The 20147-nt window shown below is 47.5% G+C and overlaps 1 protein-coding gene across 6 annotated transcripts in view; it reads left to right on the plus strand.

The window, feature by feature from the left end:
* Positions 1–8841: 8841 nt before the first annotated feature.
* Positions 8842–20147, plus strand: part of SEPTIN6 (septin 6) — a 62312-nt gene continuing 51006 nt past the window's right edge. For 3 of the 6 annotated variants that reach the window (XM_046673676.1, XM_046673674.1, XM_046673675.1), the window contains exon 1: positions 8843–9200. In XM_046673676.1, coding sequence (XP_046529632.1) covers positions 9171–9200 — 30 coding nt within the window. In that variant the 5' untranslated portion in view covers positions 8843–9170. Of the gene's footprint in view, positions 9201–20147 lie in introns of all 6 variants that reach the window. The other 3 variants (XM_046673673.1, XM_046673677.1, XM_046673671.1) reach the window with 2 other exon arrangements.

The raw sequence follows: 20147 nt of genomic DNA on the forward strand, positions 1-20147 counted from the left end.
CATAACCTATGATAAAGTTTAATTTATAAATTAGGCACAGTAAGAGATTAATGGCATTTTGGGGACATAGGTAAAATAAGTGTGACTTGAACACAAGCACTGCCACATGGAGACAGTAGATCTGATAACTGAGATCGCTACTAAGTGACTAATGGGTGGGCAGCATATATAGTGTGGATATGCTGGGCAAAGGGGTGATTCATGTCCTAGATGAGACAGAGTGGGACAGCGCAAGATATCATCACGCTACTCAGAATGGTGCACAATTTAAAACTTATGAATTGTTTATTGCTGGAATTTTCCATTTAATATTTTCAGACCACAGTTGATGGCAGGTTACTGAAACCATGGAAAGCAAAAACTTGGATAAGGGGGGACTACTGTACTCATTTCTCAATCATTCCTCAACACACTTAAGCCGTTTTTTGCCACCAGCATTCCCCTGAAACAGCTCTTGCTGAGATAAATGACCTCTGTGAACCCTAAATTCTATAGACAGTTCTCAGGTTCTTCTTCCCATTTCCCACCTCTCAATGTTGGGGTTTTCCAGGGATTAGCCTTGAGTCCTCTTCCCTTCTCTACTCTCTCCCTAAGTAGTCTCATCCATTCCCAGCACTTTAACACTGCCTATACACCAATGACTTCTAGATTTATATCTCCAGCCCTGGCCTCTCCTCTGACCTCCAATTACCTACTTCACATCTTCCCCTTCAATGTCTCAAAGGCATCTCAAACTCAACATATCCCAAACTGGAACCAAAGACTTTCTCTCCCTTCTTCAAGCCAGAGTTTCTCCAGTGTTCCTCGTTTTAATAAAATGCACCACCATATAAGCCAAAAACTTAGGAGTCAACTTCAGCATCTCTGTCTTCGTCATCTCTCACGTCATCAAATCTGGATTATCTTTCCCTGCTAAATGTCTCCCACATAAGTTCTCTTCTCTCCTTCTCCACTTCCACCATCCTAGTACAAGCCTCCATGATCTTCCCGCCGGACTACTGCAATAGCCTCCTAACTGGTCTTCCTGCCTCCATTTTCCTCCCTTCAATACACTCTCCACACGAAGTCAAAGGGACTTTTCAAAACACGAGAGTGATCATGTCACACTCCTATCTTAAACCCCTCAGTGGCTTTCCATTGCTTAGGATTAAAATAACTCCTTACAAGCTGGCCCAGCAGCATAGTGGTTAAGTTTGTGTGCTCTGTTTTGGATCCCAGGCACAGACCTACACCATTCATCAGTCGTGCTGTGGCAGCGACTCACATACAAAATAGAGGAAGATTGCCACAGATGTTAGCTCAGGGCTAATCCTCCTCAAGAAAAAACCAAAAAGACAAAAAACTCCTTACGATGGCCCAGGGTCTTAAATTATCTCTCTCTATGCCCACGTCTCCAGCCTCGTTTCATGCCACTCTCGTCCCTCTATACTCCAAGCACAACAGTTTTCTTTCTGTTTCTTGAACAGAGCCTTCACACATGCTCTTCCTTTTGTCTGGAATACTCTTCCCACTCCTGTCCTCCCTTCACCTTGCTGACTCCTATTTAATCTTCAGATCTCAATTCAAACATCACTTCCTCCATGAAGCCTCCTATGCTGACATGCTAGACTAAGTCAAATCTGCATCCCTCCCCTGTGCCCCACCTCCCCCAACCATTGTAGGTTCTCAGGGCATGATAAATCTCTCCTTAATGGCTTTTATTACAGTTTTTTTAAAGATTTTATTTTTCCTTTCTCTCCCCAAAGCCCGCCAGTACATAGTTGCATATTTTTAGTTGTGGGTCCTTCCAGTTGTGGCATGTGGGATGCCACCTCAGCATGGCCTGATGAGTGGTGCCATGTCCGTGCCCAGGATCTGAACCAGCGAAATCCTGGGCCACTGAAGCAGAGCACACAAACTCAACCACTCGGCCATGGGGCCGGCCCCTACAGTTTTATTTTTGCATTTATGTGTGTGATTATTTGAGCATTGACTGTCTTGCCTACTAGACCATAAGCTCCATGAAGGCAAGGATCAAGTCTGTTTTTGCTTACCAGTGATCTCCAGCACCTACTCTAAGACTTGTCACACAGTAGGTACTCAATTAATATTCGTGGGATTAATGAATCACTTAGTGATCCTTGTGTATAGAAAATATACAAAACTAGCCCAACCAGTATTTCTCCTTTTATCATGGCTTCCAGGATGCTAAGAATCATATTTAAAGCTTAATCACAGCAATTATATCAACCTACTAGAAATAGCATATTTGACTTCTCTCTTTTGATCTTGATGTTCTATTCCTGGTTCCTCGACCCAGAAAATCTGTTTTGAAATAAGATGCTGGGGGTGTGTGTGTGTTGTGTGTGTATACATGCACACGAGCACACAAATACATGTGCACATGTGTATGGAAACAAAGATAAATCAGTACCTAAATGCAAGGTGTTGAGAGATTGATACAAACAAACACTTCATCTTAATCAATGATTAATGGTGGTGAGGGTGAAGCAAGTATCTCACCAAGGTGTCATTATCATCTTTTTTCCATCTCTGTCTTATTTCAATCCTTTCACAGTGCTGGTGGTTCATCTGTGGAGGACTGCAAGGTCACTGGATAGAGACCTTGTTTCTCTAGATTCTGTACCACGTCTGTGGGCTGTTGATTAATGTCATTCAACTCACAGAACTTATTGTCTCTTTTACACTTTTTTATCTTGTGAAATGTAGCATATCCAAAAGAGGTCTTAAAGCATAAGGATACAGCAAAAATCAATGTTCATAAACCAAACATCCATATGACCACCATCAGGTTAAGAAATAGAGCATTGGTATTTCTTGTCTATACTGCATGTTGGATACTGCCTTATGACATTGATATTTACTACCTGACTTTTAGTGCATATATATCTAGTCTCCCCTCTTAGACAGTAACTTCTTTGAGAACAGAAGCCATACCTTATATTTCTTTATATCTCCCACAGTGCCAAGTGCAGTGCCCTAGATTTGGTAAGTGGGGAATGCATTTTACATGACTGTACATCCTTAGATTAACTCTGTGACTGGGAAGACCACTGAGGACTAATTTGGCCAAACAAGAATTGTTTGAGGAAATACAAAGTTGTATCATTTGTCTGAATCAGTATGTACAAATCAGGGTAGAAGGATAACGTATATCATGACGTGGGCAGTAAGCCCAGCCTTCTGTTGAGTTCTGGCTCTTGCCCAGCGGACAAAGCCAGCCTGGGACTATTGCAGTACAGTATATACTATATACACCATATACCATCATATACATATGTATATACGTACATACTGTACACATATACTATATACTATCGCAATCTAGTATATATGGTCTCCCTGTCTCTAGTTTTGTCCTCATTCAATCAGTTCTTCATGTGGTGACTCAAGTGATCTGTGTAAACATAGATGTCACTGCATCAGGCCACTGCTCAATAATCATTCACAGAGTGGTTCTCCAGCTGTGATGTACCTCAGAACCACCTAGAAAGCGTGTTAAAAACTTATACCTCTCCCATACAAAGAGTCTGATTCAAGAGGTCCGAGGTGCCTCTGCATCCATAAGAAGCACTGCGGGTGATTCTGATGCAGCTGGTTCTGGTACCATCCATAAAGAAACACAGCTTCAAAGCCTCTTTATTCCCTAAAGGTTGAAACTTCAGCATCCTTAGCATGGCACACAAGGCCCTTAATGAGTGGCCCCTTTTAATGCTGACTCTGTTCCCTCCATGCCAATCTATTCCCATGTCACTGTCACCATCATTTCTTGCCTGAACTGCTACCACAGTGTTCTGACTCCCAAGTCTTAACTGCTTTAATCGCACTGTGTTCCAATCTTTTCCCCAAGCTGGAGCCAGAGTGACGGTTCAAAACTGCAAATATATTCATATCACTCCCCTGCTCACAACCCTTCAGTGGCTCCTCACCATCTAAGGGATGGTTTCTCCAGCTGGTTCAGGTGGCCCAGCATCTGGATGTCACAGTGTTCTTTCCAGAATGTCATGAAATAATTGATATATTAAATTGCACCATATGAAATAAAACACTTCTCAAAAGAACACTTCTGGGCTAGCAGAAAATATGTCTACATTATGTGTGTGCAATATAAAATCATAGCCACAAGCACAGGTGCCCATGAAAAAATAAACTGTTGAATTAAGCATGATCAGTACTGGGATTGTCTGTTTAATATTCATTTGCTATTTGTTCATTCATTTCGTTGCTTGCTAGCAGATAAGCAGGAGCATCTGTCAAAGATTTAGGAAAAATTTATGGTTCAAAAAAGTTAAAATAGAGAAATTTCAATCCATTAACTGATTTTTTTCTTTCACTGTGAGCATCCTTCCCATTTGCACCGGGCATGCTTCCAGGCTGTGCAGGCATTGTCCCTGGAGAGCACAGCTTGAGAACCCCTATTCTGGAACAAAGGTCTAAGCTCTTTGGCATGACCAGTGATCTGACCTCATCTTATCTCTCAGCCTCATTTACAGCCAATGTCCCCTCTTCCACCAAGCCCTCTGGCCAAGACTTGGAATTCCCTAAATGTTCTCCATCCTTTTCGTCTGTGATTTTATACATGCTGTTTTTCTACTGCCCCCAGGCCCCCACCTCCCACCCAGAAAAACTGCTACTCATTCTTCAAGATTCAATCCAAATGAATCTTCTTTGAGACGCCTTCCCTCACCTCTCTGGGTCTTGCTCCTGACTGATTGTATCACTTACCACATTACTGGTTGTTTGTGGAGCTATCTGGCAACTGGCCTGGGAGCACTCTCAGGTCATAGAGTGGGTTCTTGTCACCCATTTTTTCTTGAGTCCTCTGGTGCTTATGACAGTGACTGATGAGTAGTGGGGACTCAGTGCGTATTTGAGGAATGAATGAGTAAAATTGCAAAGGAAGCAACGTCTGTCTTTAGAACCTTCCAGCTCCTTACAGGGGTCCCCTCTGCACCTTTTTTGGGACTCCTTCCTCGACCCTAGGCACTCAGTACCCTCATGCTGCCCACTGTAGAAATCCACCAAGATCTGCCATTGTTGCTACAGCCTAGGCTTCAAACATTTCCCTCAATATCCTACCAAGCTTTATCAGTCCTGTGTCCCATCCCTCTAGGGCTAGATTTCAGATAAAACAGTGGTTCTCAAACTTTAGCATAAATTAGAATCCCCTGGAGGACTTGTTCAAACACAGATTGCTGGGTCCCAGTCTTGCATTCTGATTCAGTAGACCCGGGGTGGGGCCTGAGAATTTGCATTTCTAATAACTTCTCAGGTGATGCTGCTGCTGCTGACAAAGCCCACATTTTGAGAACCACTGGAACAAACTAATGTAAAACCATGGCCAGCAGGTAATATTGCACAAAGGAATCCTTAGTTTATCTTGACTCAGCCCCTTAACTGAGTTTCTGAGTCTATCAGCACTGTCTGGATTTGGTTAATCCCACGTCACTTTCCCTCTGCTTCACTTTGTCCTCCTTTAACGTTCTGATCTTACTTTTCAGATTGTTCTTAGAGCTTCTCTACTTTAGACCAACTCTACTATCCTTCTCTTTCTCCTCTCATAAAGCCATGGTTTTAGGGCAAATCCCTTTCCTCAGCTCCATTTTGCTGCCCTCTTCCCCCTCTCTCTACCCCCCTGCTCCCCCATTCAGTCTTAGCATCCCTTACCCCAGCAGTCAGGGTGACCTTTCTAAAGCTTGGCTCCAATTAGGGCCCACTCCTATCTAGCAGCGGGAGCTATTTCCCCTTACTCAACAAACAGTGATTGAGCACCTGCCAGACACTGTACTGAGCCCAAGGACTCCACCAGGACACATCAAACATGAACACACGTTCATGGTCGTACCCGAGAGTGCACTGCACTTCTTCATGAAGAAGATCTTTTGCCCCCACTCATCTACATGGGACAGACATTCAAGGAAGAAACTGACCACTCATGAATCCTCTTGCCTCAACCCTCCCATCTGCCCTGTGCCTGGGCAGATGACCTAGGACCAAAGACTGGGAGACACCAACCCAGTGAGTTTCCAAACCTCTTTGGTGAAATAAGCATTATAATCCACATTTTTCGGTTATTGGCCCACTGCATTGAGTGAAGTAAGGTATGTAAAGCCCAGAACATAGTGAGCTGAAACCTTACACACACACACACAAGCACACGACACATATACCAACACGTGTACATACTGACACACACACCAACACACAATACTGGCATACACACCTTTACATACATACCAACACACGCTGAAAATATACACTGACATGCACATTGATACAGATCCAGACACACACTGAAACACATACAAGCTGGCAGACATACCAACAAATACAAACATAGGAGTGAACACATGCCAATACACACACACACTGACACATACTGAAACACACAGACACACAGCTGACACACACACTGACACATACAAATGTAACCTACTCACACATCAACACCAACCCACACCCCACAGAAACCGGGAGGCCCAGGCCTCAGGAGGTGCTGCAGCCGCAGGCGGCGGTTCTTGCAGGGACCAAAGGGCTGCAGGAGACTTGAATTACACACTTGGTTCCAGTCTGCGAGGTCCACCCTTTTGGAGGGGGAGGCTCTGAGAGGTTCTGAGGGTCTCTAGGGACAGGCCGGCCGAGTGGGGCGCGCTGGGCGGGTCCCCAAGGATTCTGCGCTCCAGCGCCCCAGGCTCCTCCGGGCCCAAATGCACAGAGCTTTGGTCAGCACGGCGCGCTAGGCGGGGAGGGCAGCCCGCCGAGAGGCAGGCAGGATTCCCAGGGAGCCTCCGAGTCTGCCAGCCTACCTCCGCCAAGCCCTCCCCCGGGAACAAGCTCTCAGTTCTGGCTTCCAAATGCGCGCCTCTTCTCCGGTCACAACCCAAGCCCCACGTCCAGATCAGAGCTAGTGACCTCGAGCCCTTCCCGGTCCACCACCCCCAGCCTTTGCCGGGGACGACCTGTCTCCCTCCCAGACACCCAACCAGGAAGCGGCCAGTCACCTCTGACTCCCCGCCCCCATCCGGTCTGGGCCCAGCTTTTACAGCGGTTCCTCACATAGAGCTCTGGTCCCGCGTGTCACTGCCACCCCAAACCAGGGCCTGGCACCTCTCCCAGGCCCTGCCCCGGGTCCTTGGCGGGCCTCGGAGACAAGGGCTGCCTCTCTTCCCTGCCACCACCGTCTGCCCTGCGGGCCTGAGCTCTGTCTACAGAACTCCCGTGTACCGGTTCCTGATTGTGCCAGGCTCTTCTCTTTCCGGGTCTCTGGGGTCTCCAGCACAATGATGGACACACAGTGGGCACCCCCAATGCTCGCCTCTTCATGACTGTCTCTACTGCTACCCCCTCGTTTCTCTTTTTTCTTCTACGCCCCTCTCCCGCCCCCCTCCCCCCGCCCCAATCCAAATCCTCTGCCCTCCTGTTCAGGAACGCTTAGTTGGGCGCTTCCCCGGACTAGGCACTGGGGATGCATTTTGCGGAGTCCTTGTCCTCAAGGTACCCACCACACATAAGGAACTCCCTGAGACAGTAGAACACACATTGTGTCCACCCCGTTTCTCTGCCTTCCCTCCTTCTCCCCAGGCCCCGGCCTCTGGGTCGGGTCCCTTCTCCCTCTGGCTTCCTGGTTCCTGTTTTTCTTCTTTCCTCTCTCCTGCCTCCCCCTCAGCCTCTCCTGCGTTGGGCCGCTGCGGGGCCATCTCCCACGCGCCATCTCGGTCCCGTTGCGGGTTGCCGCCAGGCTTTTGCCCACGGGCTTGCCTCCTCCTGGGTCCCGGGCTCCACTAGAGGCTCTGGGTCCCTCTCCAAGACCAGGGCGCCTGCCCTTTTGAGGAGTGGAGTGGAGTGTCCCGCCAAGGTTCTGCCAGGGTTCGCCCGTCACAGGGAGCTAGCAAGGGGCCACTCCTGGGAGACAGAGTGGGAGGCGGCTGGGCTGGAGAGGTGGAAAGGTGTCGAGGGCGAGGGAGAAGACCTGCGGAGGCGGTTGGCCAAGAGGAAAAGGAAAGCAGCCGGGCACAGCCTCTGCCTTCAGAGGTTCCCGTCGCCCTCTCTGCGCACCGCCAGCCGCCTAGTCGCCGGCTGACTGAAGGTTAAGAGGAAATCAGGGGGCGGGACGGAGCCGCCGGAGCCCGCTCCTCATCACTCCCCACTGTCCCGCTCGGCAGAGCTGGGGGCCTTCCCCCGCAAGCCCCTCCTCTGAGACTCCCCAGAGGTCCCGGCACCAGAAGGGGGTGGGTCGTCTGAGCCTCCGCTCACACGCTGAGCATCTAGGGCTTGGTGGGGAGAGGAGGCGCAGGGTTTCCCTGTACTAAGTACCCAAGGGCAGTGAGCTGGGTTCCACGAAATTACAGCCCGCAGCACCCGAGGATTGGAAATCCCAGGGCAGAAGGGGCGTTTCGTCTTAGGACCGCTGGACTCGGACTCGGCATGTCGCAGCTCAGTTGTGGGGCTGCAGTGCGGCTCCCCCCAACCGTCCGCTTTCTAAGCTCCACTGTGGAGCGGCAGGTGCCGCAGCTCCTCCCCTCCCGCCTCGGCGCACTCCCGGGTCATGGGGGCGGGGGGAGGGGAGGTGTGGTGAAGCATCTAGACTCAGCGGCGGGCGATCCCATCCAAGCACCCTGAGATCTCGGTGTTGAGAAAGAGGGGGTACAGGAGGCGGGGAGGAGGGTGAGGAGGACTGCAGAGCTCAGGCGCTGAGCTGTGCACTGGAGGGGGGAGGGATGGGAGCTCCCTTCCAGCCTTGGGGGTCTGGGGACTCAGGGATGTAAGGCGAGAGCAGGGGGGTGTGACAATTCAGCAGAGGTCGGGACGTACCACGGAGCCCAGTGGCGGGGGGGGGGGGCAGAGGACGTGGTCACCAAGGGGAGCCCCCGCCCGCCTTCGCAAAGGCCTACGCCTGAGGTTGCAGGGAGAACTGGAACTGGGCTCCCGGTAGGGGGAAGCGGTGTATTAAATCCGCCCCCTACTCATACCCCACTTCCGAGGGGGTGGACGATAGAGGGAGGTTGGGGTTGGAGCAGCGGCGAGGGGGCCCCTCCCTAGCACCTCCCCCCACCGGACTTGGTCGCGCCCGAAGTGTAACACTTTCTCTTTGTCGGAGGAGCTCCGCTGTTTCCTGTGCTGTAGCTCCCGTTGCAGCGGCGCCCGTGGCAGCCCTGGCGGACGCAGGAGCGATGGCAGCGACCGATATAGCTCGCCAGGTGGTGAGTGCGGGGCTTGGGTGCCAGCGCCGGGGCCCGGGCTGGGGGCATGGGAAGGACCGAGGGGACCTGACCGCGAGGAGGGCAGTGGGCAGCATCCAGGAGCCAAGGCATGGCGAGACTTCTGCTCCCGGGATCAGCGGCTCAGTCCCGCAGCCTGTCTCCGAGAACGGTGGCGGCGGGGCCGGGTGGGGGCCTGGCCCAGGCTGCAGGCGGGCTGCTGAACTCGCCTTGCCCGGGAGCTGCAGTAAGCGCCGCCGCCTCCCTCGCTGCAGCTGCGGTCCCGTCGCTGGGGCGTTGCCGAATGAATGGCCGCGCGAGCCGCCGAGCCCTCCGGGTCCCCGGCACCCTGGCCTCGCTTCCTCAGACCGCGGGGCCGCGCCCCTGCGCACAGCTGCCTGCCCGGACCCGGGCCTCCTTAGGAAGAGGGGCGCGGGGCTCGGGTTAGCCTGGGGCAGGGGGCGGTGAGGGGGGCGGGGAGGTGACTGGCTGGGGTAGGGCTTCTCCATATGCATTACATATGTGACTGCGTCTGTGTATGTATCACTGTGTTGCGTATGAGTGCACGCGCGCGCACTCGTGCCTCCCCGGACTGGCCGCGGCGCCCAGGTTGTCTGTGACCCTGGATGAGTGCGCCTGTTTCTCTGAGTGTGCTCACTTTCATGGTGTGTGTCCGCGTGTCTGCATGTGCTGTGTGCCTCTGGGTCCCATTTGTGCGTCTGTGTGGGGTGCAGTTGGCTGGCCAGTCGGTGGCTGGTTGTGTATTTTGGCATCTTTCTGAGTACCTGACTGGGGTTTTGCGGGCTTCTGGGGGTCTATCGCGGGTGCGTGTTCAGTGAAGCTGGGCTTGTGTGCCAAAACCTGTGGAGCTGGCTTCTTTCTATGAGGACTCAGGAAAATAAGTGTGAGGCTTGCAAAAGCGGTACCGTCTCTCTTTTTGTTGGCAACCGACTCTGGAAAAGAAAAATCTTCATTTAAAGAACTGAAGTTTTCCAGCCTGGGATGTGCAGAGAAATCATATTGAAGTGACCTAAGGCTCCATGTTTGTTTTTTTAGACCAGAAGTTCGATTGCAAAGGGAGGGGATGATTCCATTTGGGGGAACAATCTAGCCTTTCTATTCATCCATGGCTATCTGGGATTTTAAGAAGCCCACAATTACCAGCACCCTGAGATGAGGAAGGAGAGAAAAGCAGAGGTAGGTCAAATCACATGACACCACATACTACTTGATGAAAATCTCTGAGCCACACACAGGCGCACACAAACACACGCACACACTCACAATGTCTTTAAACCTTGTGACTGACTTGTTTAGGGAAATAGTCCATGCAATGCAATTCCAGTGCAGAAAAAAACATAGCCTCTAGGTATATGGTGTAGTTGAAATTGATTTTTTTTCGAAATCTGAGTTCAGAATCCGGCAGTGTTTTCTCTACAGGATATGTATGAATTTATTCCACCCTCTTGTCCCTGTTTGGAAGGGCAGGGTGATTTCTTTGGAAGCTCCCACACCCCCTGCAGACCCCAGCACAGAGCTCTTTATGCAGTCATGATATGGAAGGAGCGGAAGGACCAGGAATAGATAGGAGACAATGCTCTGTGATAATGGAACTTGAGAGAATTATCTTCTCCCCAAGATTGGCACTGTAATATTTATTGCTTTAGTGTTTTGAGGGTTCCCAGAGTGCTTTTCTGCTCCTCGTTACTTGCATTTTAGAGATGGCAAGGCTTAAGTAGAGGAATTAGTCTCCTGGATTACACTTATTCCATCCTTAGTGACCACAAAGGATGTTAATGATTTTTTTGTCAGCTAATTAATTTGCATCGACCTGTCCATAGTCTCTCACCAGTCCCCCTAGCCTTGATTAGGATTGCAGGGTGGATGTGGCAAAGAAGAACATTCCAAAAGGTTGTCTTTCACCTCAGGCACAAGTCGGGCAACCCAGAGATCCCCTTTGTTCTGCAGATGGAGGGGTGGGGGTGGTTTAGGGCCACTTGGTCTGCTTTGCATGGTTCCAGTTTGTTCTCTCTGGCCTTGCCACACTTTATGATGAAGAACATAATTGTACGCCAGATTCTGAAGCTGAAAGAGCGGCCCAAGCACTTGAGACCTTGTTACCATGATAAATGGGTTTCTGGGAAAACTGACGTCACTCTCCGTGCCCCCCTTCCCCAGCCAGTGAAGCTCTTGTTTATGTGTCATTTGTCTCTCTGCTCTCCTTTGTGTCTGCAAGAAGTTTTAATTCACCAGGGGAAGATGGAATTAACTCAGGAGACCTTGGACATCTGGTTGCTGTTTGTTTCTTCCAAGGAACGTGTATCCAGGGTTTGGGAAAACCAGACTGGAGAACACACCTAAGTGTGCCTAGCTTAGTTCTTTTTAATGAGCTCTGAGACATGCTACCATGCAAGTAGTGCTCTGGTGTGTGTGTGTTTTGGGGGGATGTCCTTTTCAGAGTCTGTTGAGGGTCACTCTGGCTAGTGAGGTAACATCATTAGTGACTAAAACAGGCTTTAGAGTTGTTGGGTAGGATCCTTATTTGGGCATGCATGCAACTTGGAAGTTCAGCTCTTGTGTACATAATACAGTCCTATCCCATTTGAATGAACACCACAAAGATTCTGCAGGACAAAACAAGTTTTCCATTGTGTCCATAAATATTTATTTGGTTGACCGATAAGTATCTGGCACTATTGCTAGCCCTGGTCAACTATACAAAAAAAAAAAAAAAGCAGTAGACATAGTTCCTGGCTTTTAAGCTTACAGTCTAGTTGGAGAGACAAATTTGGACACTGAAATAATTAGAGAACTATAGAAGATTCTTGGGATGTTCCCACCCACAGCCCGTGCTTGTGAGGTGGCTTGGATTGCTGTTAATATATACTCTTAGAGGTTACATGACTTGTCCAAGGCAACCTAACAAGGCACAGTGCAGACCCCAGAGGCTGCATCTCCTGGTTCTTGCATTGAGCTGTTTCTTGAAATGTTGCATTTTGAGGTCCAGACCTTAAGTGCCATAGAAAGAACCACTCATTGATTTTGGCTTGAACCAACCCCATGAGGTGGACAATGATGCTTTCCTCCAGTGACAGCCAGGTCTTTCTCCCTGACGAAAGAGCTTGCAGGGGCTCACATAGTCCTAGCTGGGGTTTGCCTGGAGCAATTGTCTCAGGGCAACTGCCCACAGGTGGTTGCACTCTGGTCTTGCTATCAAATGGCACTCACTCTTGATTCCCCTTGAGGCTCCCCATCTCAGCCATCTCCCTCACCTCACACTAAAAGCAATATTACATCCCAAGCAGGGAGAGCAAAATCCCAGTATTCGCCCATGGCTCTACTGGGATGCAGCACTGAAGAAAACTTACATGACCCCATATATTAAAAATTCTTGAATCAAAATCGAGGGTACGTGGATCATCATTGTACTATTTTCCAACTTTTCTGTGTGTTGGAGACTTTTCAAAATAAGAAATTGGGGAAACTATGACAACATCCCCCCCAATTGCACGTGGCCCCTTCCCTCAGGGAGTTTGTAATCTAGCAGTGGAGGCAAACACAAGTAATAGTATAATTATCATTGTGTTAAGTGGCGCACGGTAGAGCTACTGCCTACGGTGAGAATCCATCACGAGGGGACCTAATCCAGCAGTGGATGGGGGCGGTGGGTGACCCAGAGGCTTCCTGAAGGCTTCCACGGGGGGACAGGGTAGGTAGGAAGATGGGTGAGAGCTCACTTCTGCTGCTGGGCTGGAACATTTCACTTGTTAATTCACTTACTTTTAGTTTCATTCATTCCTTCAACATGTGTTTATTGGGCACCGACTCTGCCAGTGTGCCAGGTGTTGGGGATATAGTGACCAAGGCGCACGAGACTGCCCTCTCTGAGCTTCCAGAGGAGAGGCGGGAATAAGCCCCGCTTCCCCTTCATATCCTAAATCCTGGAAAGGCGAGTGTTGGCAGCGTTCTTATTACAAAACTGCATTATAGCTGAGCGATTTGTCTGTACAGTATAATGAGATTTTGATCTGCTGTCCTGTGCATAGCATTTACTTTGTGGAGTCTCTGCTGTAAATTTTCTGTTAATTGCTGGCTTTGCTACCCAGCACAGCCCCTCCCTTTGTGTGCTGTGAGGGAGCAAACCCGTTGCATTTGCCTGAGCAAAACTAATTAGAAAGATAAGTCCCCTGGAAAACGGTATTCCAAAACGAAATAAGGCTGATTTCTGGACTTGCCTGGGTTTCTGGAGTATCAGAGCTGTGGCTTCACATTAGCATGAACAATTGAGAGGGGCTTTTAATTGCATGTACATTAAAGCTACACTCAGAAAAGAAAGAGAGAGAGAAAAGAAAGAGAAAAAGAATGCCATGGATAAGTGTAACATGTTTCTTTCAACTGTCTCAAAATGCTTCCATCTGTATGATTTCATTTTCCCCAACAGCTTCCTGGACAAGGGTTATTGTTCTCTTAATTTTATGGGCACAGGGAGACCAAGGGACTTAGTCCAAAGTGTTATTGCTGGTCAGCAGACGAGACAATGAAACACCTACCAGATGACACAGATTCATATTTTTTAAAAACTTTGGCCTTTTCATGATGTTTCTAAGAAATATCAATCCTGCCCTGTCCCCTCTTACCCCTCTTTTCACTGTACTCCCCCCTGCACCCAGCACACTCATGGGGGTCAGAGAAAAATATACTCGGCTGCTTTGAAGACTGATGTTAAAATGATTCTCAGCTTAAATCCCAGAGAGCGCAGTCATGGCTTATGTGCGGAGTTTCTTTTTTTCCCCACATTGCTTTAAATAAAAATCTTGGAGCCAGCAGCCATGTAATGATGGATTATTTTAAGTAACAACTGGAGGAGGGGGCAGAATAAATTAGAAACACAGACCCTTCCTCCTCGGTTTGGCAGGATTTGGGATTTGAAACCGTGGGTTCCTCTGCTGCCTGCACAGAGGAAAGAGGCCACATGCTCCGGAGAGTGAGAAATCGTGGTATCCTCTTCTTCAGTGTCTTCTCGTTAGAGGCAGCCATCTGCTGAATTAGGCAGCCTGCTCTCGCCCTGGAGTTGGGTCATCCGTTCCGTTCCCTTAAAGGTGACGAGGGGAAAAGATTTGCAGGCCCTCTCAGGGACAGGCTCAAGGCTCCGGTTTCTCCTGCCAGGGCCCTCTCTGACCCCTGATGAAGGCCCTGGGGTAACAGGAGCAGAACTCTGCTTTCACGGTCTTGATGAGGTGTGAGGTAGTGTTGGGTTTCCTTTCACAGCGAGGCCCCCAGCTCTGAACACTGGCGCTGAGGCAGGAACTGGGTTTTTTCAGATCCCCTTTAAACAAGACCAGATGGAGGCAGAGGCAAACTCTGGCTCCCCAGAGGACAGTTGGGCATTCATCCAGAGGCCTGTGAGTAAACCTTTTTTCTTTTTTTTAACAGAGTGGAGATAACAATGGCCAGAACACTGAGAAAACTCTGTTTAAAGAGCCTGGCTTGAAGGGAATCTGTCTGGATTTTGTGGGAAAGTTGATCCACCCTGAGCAGGGTCGCCCCTGGCCTGAGGTGGAGGTATTTTACCTAGACTCTGGCTTATTGGGTTAGGCCACCCTGGGGATCTTGAGCAGAGCTAGGCAGCTGGCCAGGCGGAGGCTTAGGCCAGAGTCAGAAGAGAGGGAAGTGGGAGAGAGAACACAGAGGAAGGACACAAGCCCCTCCATGGCATCACTGCCTCAGTTGCCTTCCACGGGCCAGAGCCCCCTTGGTGAGCTCAAAGGCTTCTGGCTCATGTTCCGTGACTCTTCTCCGTCCAGCTGGCATCAAGCCACAAGCCTGATACCCCGGAATTCTAGCAGCATAAAGAAATATATCTGCCACTTGAGTCAGCATTTCCATTTGAGAGTGGCAGTCTGCTTGACAGGGCCTTGGATCCTAGCACCCCTGTCTGCCACTAAATCACTCTGTGACTCGGGACAAGTCACTTCCTCTCTTTGAGTCTCTGTTTCCCCTTTCGTAAAACGAGCGGGTTGGATTAAATGATCTTTAAGGGCGTTTCCAGCTCTAACGTACAGTTCTTCTGTTTCCTTATTCTCCAGCCTGATTTCTTTTAGGTCCTTGCCTGCTTCTGCTCCCGAATGAGGTGGCAGACTTTAACTCCACCCCTTCCCTGCTTTGACTTCTTGAGCTGGGTGGGGAGAGAGTTGTAGAGAAGGCAAGTCTGTGCTTTTAGCTCAGCAGGGGCTCTGTAAGTAGAAGAGAAACAACCCTTCAGATAGCGTCTGCTCCTGTAGGTGTATGCAGCTATTGTCTCCCTATAAAGGTACATGACAGCTGAATTTTTGTCTATTGAATCCCATTTTAAATGCACGAGGAGAGCTGGCTATTTAACGGAATCCTGCTGTGAATCCTTTTATAGAATGAAAAGCCACTCTGGAATTGATCTGGTGTATTAAAATCCGGAGTTTCATCCATTGGATTTGCCGAAAATGGGCCTTCTCCCTGTGCGGTGGCGATGGGCACTGCTGTGCTTCCCTGGGGTCCCTAATCTGCTCCCCCACCGAGGGCATTTCTGGGGCCCCTGAGGTGTGCTGCCAGCTTTTGCAGGCTTTCTTTCTCCTTGGAAAGGCCCCCAAGTTTCTCCCTCCCAGTTCAGGGCTCTGCCGCTGCTGTCAGTGTCTTCTTAGCCTGGCTTAATCAGCTCGAGGGAAAGCCTGACATTTGATGTGTTCGGCACATTGGAGGGTTTTTTTTTTTTAACCTCTGGGAATTTATCATCGCTTTTGTGGTCCTTAAGGCTGATAATACAGTGGCATCCACTCCCTTGACAACGCTGGAGGCAGCCGATAGGGCCGTCAGCCTCCTGATTGTTCCATCAAGACTCTGCTGCATATTTCAGGATATGTGATTTGAGTTCTGGTTCACATGAATCTTTATAATAATAAGTTACACTGTATAATAATAAGTTATGTATATATAATAATAATAATGTTATAATAAGGAGAATAATAGGGTTTTATTGTATTATTGGTAAAATAAATGTTTCATGTACAATAAAACTGCCTGAAAGCTGAATACTTAACCAAATTTTCTGATTATGTATGTAAAGCACCTTTTTGATTGTGGTTGAAGATTTTGCTAAAATATCTGAGGCCACTTTCCTGCCTAGGAGAGTACCATCCTAGAATCTTTTAAAACCATAACATTTTTATTCTGATTATAAAAGTGAAATATGCCTATTGTAGAAAATTCGGAAAATACAGAAAAGAAACAATACCTCCAGCCCCTCCAGCCAGAAGTCACCATTGTCTCCATTTTGGTGTATATTCTTGCCAACTTTTAAAAATGCGTATCTACTTTTTTCCCATGATTGGGATGATCCTGTATACACAGGGTTTTGTTTTGTTTAGTCTTTTGCCCAACAGTATTTGGTGATCATTTTCCTATGCCATGAAATATTCTTAGAAAATATTTTTCGCAGCTGCTTAATATCTATCATGCATCATGGAACTATTAATTGATTTTGATCATCCTGGAGATTTGCAGGGTCTATCAGAGATCAGTATCCAGGGCTGAGGATGGAGATGGAGAGAGGGAAGGAGAAAAGGAAAGAGAGATCAGCCCCACCAGTAAGTGACCCATGAGGCCACTGGAGAGACTCGTATTTCAGCGTTTCTGTCCTTTCTAGCCTCTATGTACAAAGGCCAGAGGAAAAAGTTTAGGGAAAGCCCAGTCATCGGCAGTGGGTTCCAGACATTTTGCTTTGGTCGCGTCCTTCAGAATGACAGCTAACTTAGCCACCTCAGTTTTAAACGGAGACAGGAAATTCTCCATTGACACAATGCACCCTCAGTTCCCGGAGGCCTCAAATACTGGTTGCTTACTATACCACAAAGGTTGGAAGAGGGGCGGGGGTGGGTAGCGGGGCACAGGGTTTGCCTACTTGGGTGCTTATGGGACTCTTTGTTTTCAGAATAACAGCAGTGGGAGAAAGATGCACAGCTGGAATGGCCATAACTGCGTTCTTCATAACATGAACCTTCGAATATTCAATTAAAAAACAAAATTGGTGTGTCCTCAGGGGAGGAGGCGGAAGAGAAAGAGAGTGGTGTTTCGGCCTGTGATATGAAATGTGGTATAACGTATTTCAAAACCGCAGGTGACTGCAGATGAGGAGAAAACAGGAAATGTAATTGGGGAGGAGAGTGGGGGCTCTCCCAATTCTCAGGAGCACTCTTTGGTTTTGCCTTCCTTTTAGCTCCTCTCAGACTCTCTGCATCCTAATTACCTCTGCTGCAAAGCTGACTGAGCACTCTCTTTTCTTGTATTAAAATGTTTTTAAATTACACAGGTAATGTGTGAATACATTCATGTTGTAAAAGAATCAAACAATACAGAAGCATACTGCCTACCCCCCTGAGTAAGCCCCTATTTCCATTCCTCTCCCCCGAGGTGGCCACAGCTCTTGGTTTGGTGGATGTCTCTTCAGTCCCCTTTCTATGCACTCACATGAATTGATGTGCAAATACACATACAGAGGGCTTTTTTGCATATATGGGCTCATACTGTACTTACTGTCCTACAACTTCTTTTTTCTACATTATGATATGTCTTGGAGGTATTCGCTTCAGTACATTTAGACCTACCACATTCTTCTGAATGGCTGCAGAATATTCCAGAATATTCATGTTCCATAATTTTGTCAGTATTTTCCTATTCTCAGACATATAGGTTTTTTCCTAGTTTTTCAGTATTATAAACAATGCTGTAATGAATTTCCTTGTCCATGGATCCTCGTGCAAACGTGTGAGTTTCTGGAGAACAGATTGCGAGAGGAGGTTGCAGGGTTACGGGAGGTGGGCCATTTAACGTTTTGGGGACTGTGGCCTTTCTAGCATCTCAGTTCAAGCCTTGAACATGGCACCACCTGCTATTCAAGAGGATAACTTGAGTTTTTAGTGTGAAGCGGCTGGGCAAAGTTGCCACTTCCGTCTCTTCTTGTGCACATTGTAATCCAGGGAACGTTCAATTATCTGCAATCAAAGTAATCAGGACCTCAATTAATCAGGCCACCTTAAGGATAAAGAGGAAAGAGATAAGATATCAGAGGTTTAGTGAGGGAGGGGGGAAGAAAATTCCAGAGATTGTCCTGGGGTCAGTGTACATTCAGTCCAATGTCCTATACTTTCTGCCTCTACATATTTAGTCCCGAATAATGAGGACTGATATTCACAATAAGGACCTTGACATCTTATAAAATACATCAAAGCAAGAGTGAATGGTGCTTGCTAGACAGGATTTCCTAAGGCAGGAACTATATATACAAATACATTTTTGAAGCTTTCTCAACTGCAAGCCTTAAGACAAAAAGTTTGCTGCTTAAATCTTGGTTAGCGAGAAAAGCACATTAACCAGATCCCATGTCCTCTGTCGCCAAACCTTCCAGTTAATTTAGGCGTATTGGACACTGGGTGAAAATATACAGAAGAAATAAGGATTCTAGAAGTCATCCGCGACCTTCACCAAATCCCAATCAATGACTATTTCTCTGTAATTCTTCTTAACTTCAGCCTTGGCCTCTGGCGATAGAAAACCATTGGGCCATCTCTTATTTTTGTGATCGTTTCTCCCTCTTGGAAGAATCCTCTTTGTCTTCCCATCCCTTACTTGTGGGCATTTCCTATATTCAATCTAGCTCTTTTCTCCGTGTACTTTCTCTTGGAGAACACATCCAGCTTCATACTCCTCACTCCTAAATTTATATCCCAGTCCTGAATTCTCCTTGAGCCTACAATCCCATATTGCTAAGTACTTATTGGATTTCTTATCCTGGATATCTCACCATAAAATCAAAACTAGCTTATTCAGAAGAGAAAGACAAACACCTATTATGGGCAAAGACATGAAAAGGAAGCTTACATATATGTATGAATATACACAGTACACATATATAGTTGAGCAATAAAAAATGTTCATTGGGGTCAGCCTGGTGGCATAGTGGTTAAGTTTACATGTTCTGCTTTGGTGGCCCAGGGTTCGTGGGTTCGGATCACAGGCGTGGACCTATACACTGCTCATCAAGCCATGCTGTGGCAGTGTCCCACACATAAAATAGAGGAAGACGGGCACAGATGTTAGCTCAGGGCCAGTCTTCCTCAGCAAAAAGAGGAGGATTGGTGGCAGATGTTAGCTCAGGGCTAATCTTCCTCAAAAAAGAAAAAGTTCACCGTTACCAATAAAATGCAGATTTAGTAACACGATGCTATTTTTCAAAGATTCAATTCACAATGGTTAAAAAGCCTCAGAAACTCAGTGGTGCTCTGAGAATGGGTAAACAGACACTATCACATATTGGTGGTGGAAACAGACATTTGTACTACTCTCTGTTGAGTGATTTCTCAATGTATATCAAAGTCTTTCGAATGTGTGTGCCTTTGGACCTGGTGGGCTTCAATTCTAAGAACTTAACTTAAGGAAATAATCAAAACACACACAAACCTGCAAGAACAAGAATTAATTGTTTGAAAACTTGGAAACATGCTAAATGTCTAGCAGTGGAAGATTGATTAAGAAAACGTGGTAAATTCCTACAATGGAATGCTATGAGGCCAATAAAAATAATGTTTTAGAAGTATACTTAATTACTTAAGAAAACATCCTTATTATATTAAACATCAGGTTATAGAGCCAGGTTATGAAAAGGAATATACAGGATTATCCCTATTTTGTTATTTAAAAAAAGGTATACAGACTGGAGGGAAATACGTAAATATTAACAGTGATTATCTCTAATATTTTTTATTTTCTCCTTTATAATTTTCCATATTTTCTAAAATTCCTACAGTGAACATTGATTACTTTTGTAAAATAAAAAGCCTGATAAATGTAATTTCTTTTAGTAATAGCTATTTAAAACCAGACCCCTCGACTTGCCAACTAAACAAGTTCCCTTTCCTGGCTTCC

Source organism: Equus quagga, chromosome 10 (genome assembly GCF_021613505.1).
Source record: "Equus quagga isolate Etosha38 chromosome 10, UCLA_HA_Equagga_1.0, whole genome shotgun sequence".
Taxonomy (NCBI): Eukaryota; Metazoa; Chordata; class Mammalia; order Perissodactyla; family Equidae; genus Equus; species Equus quagga.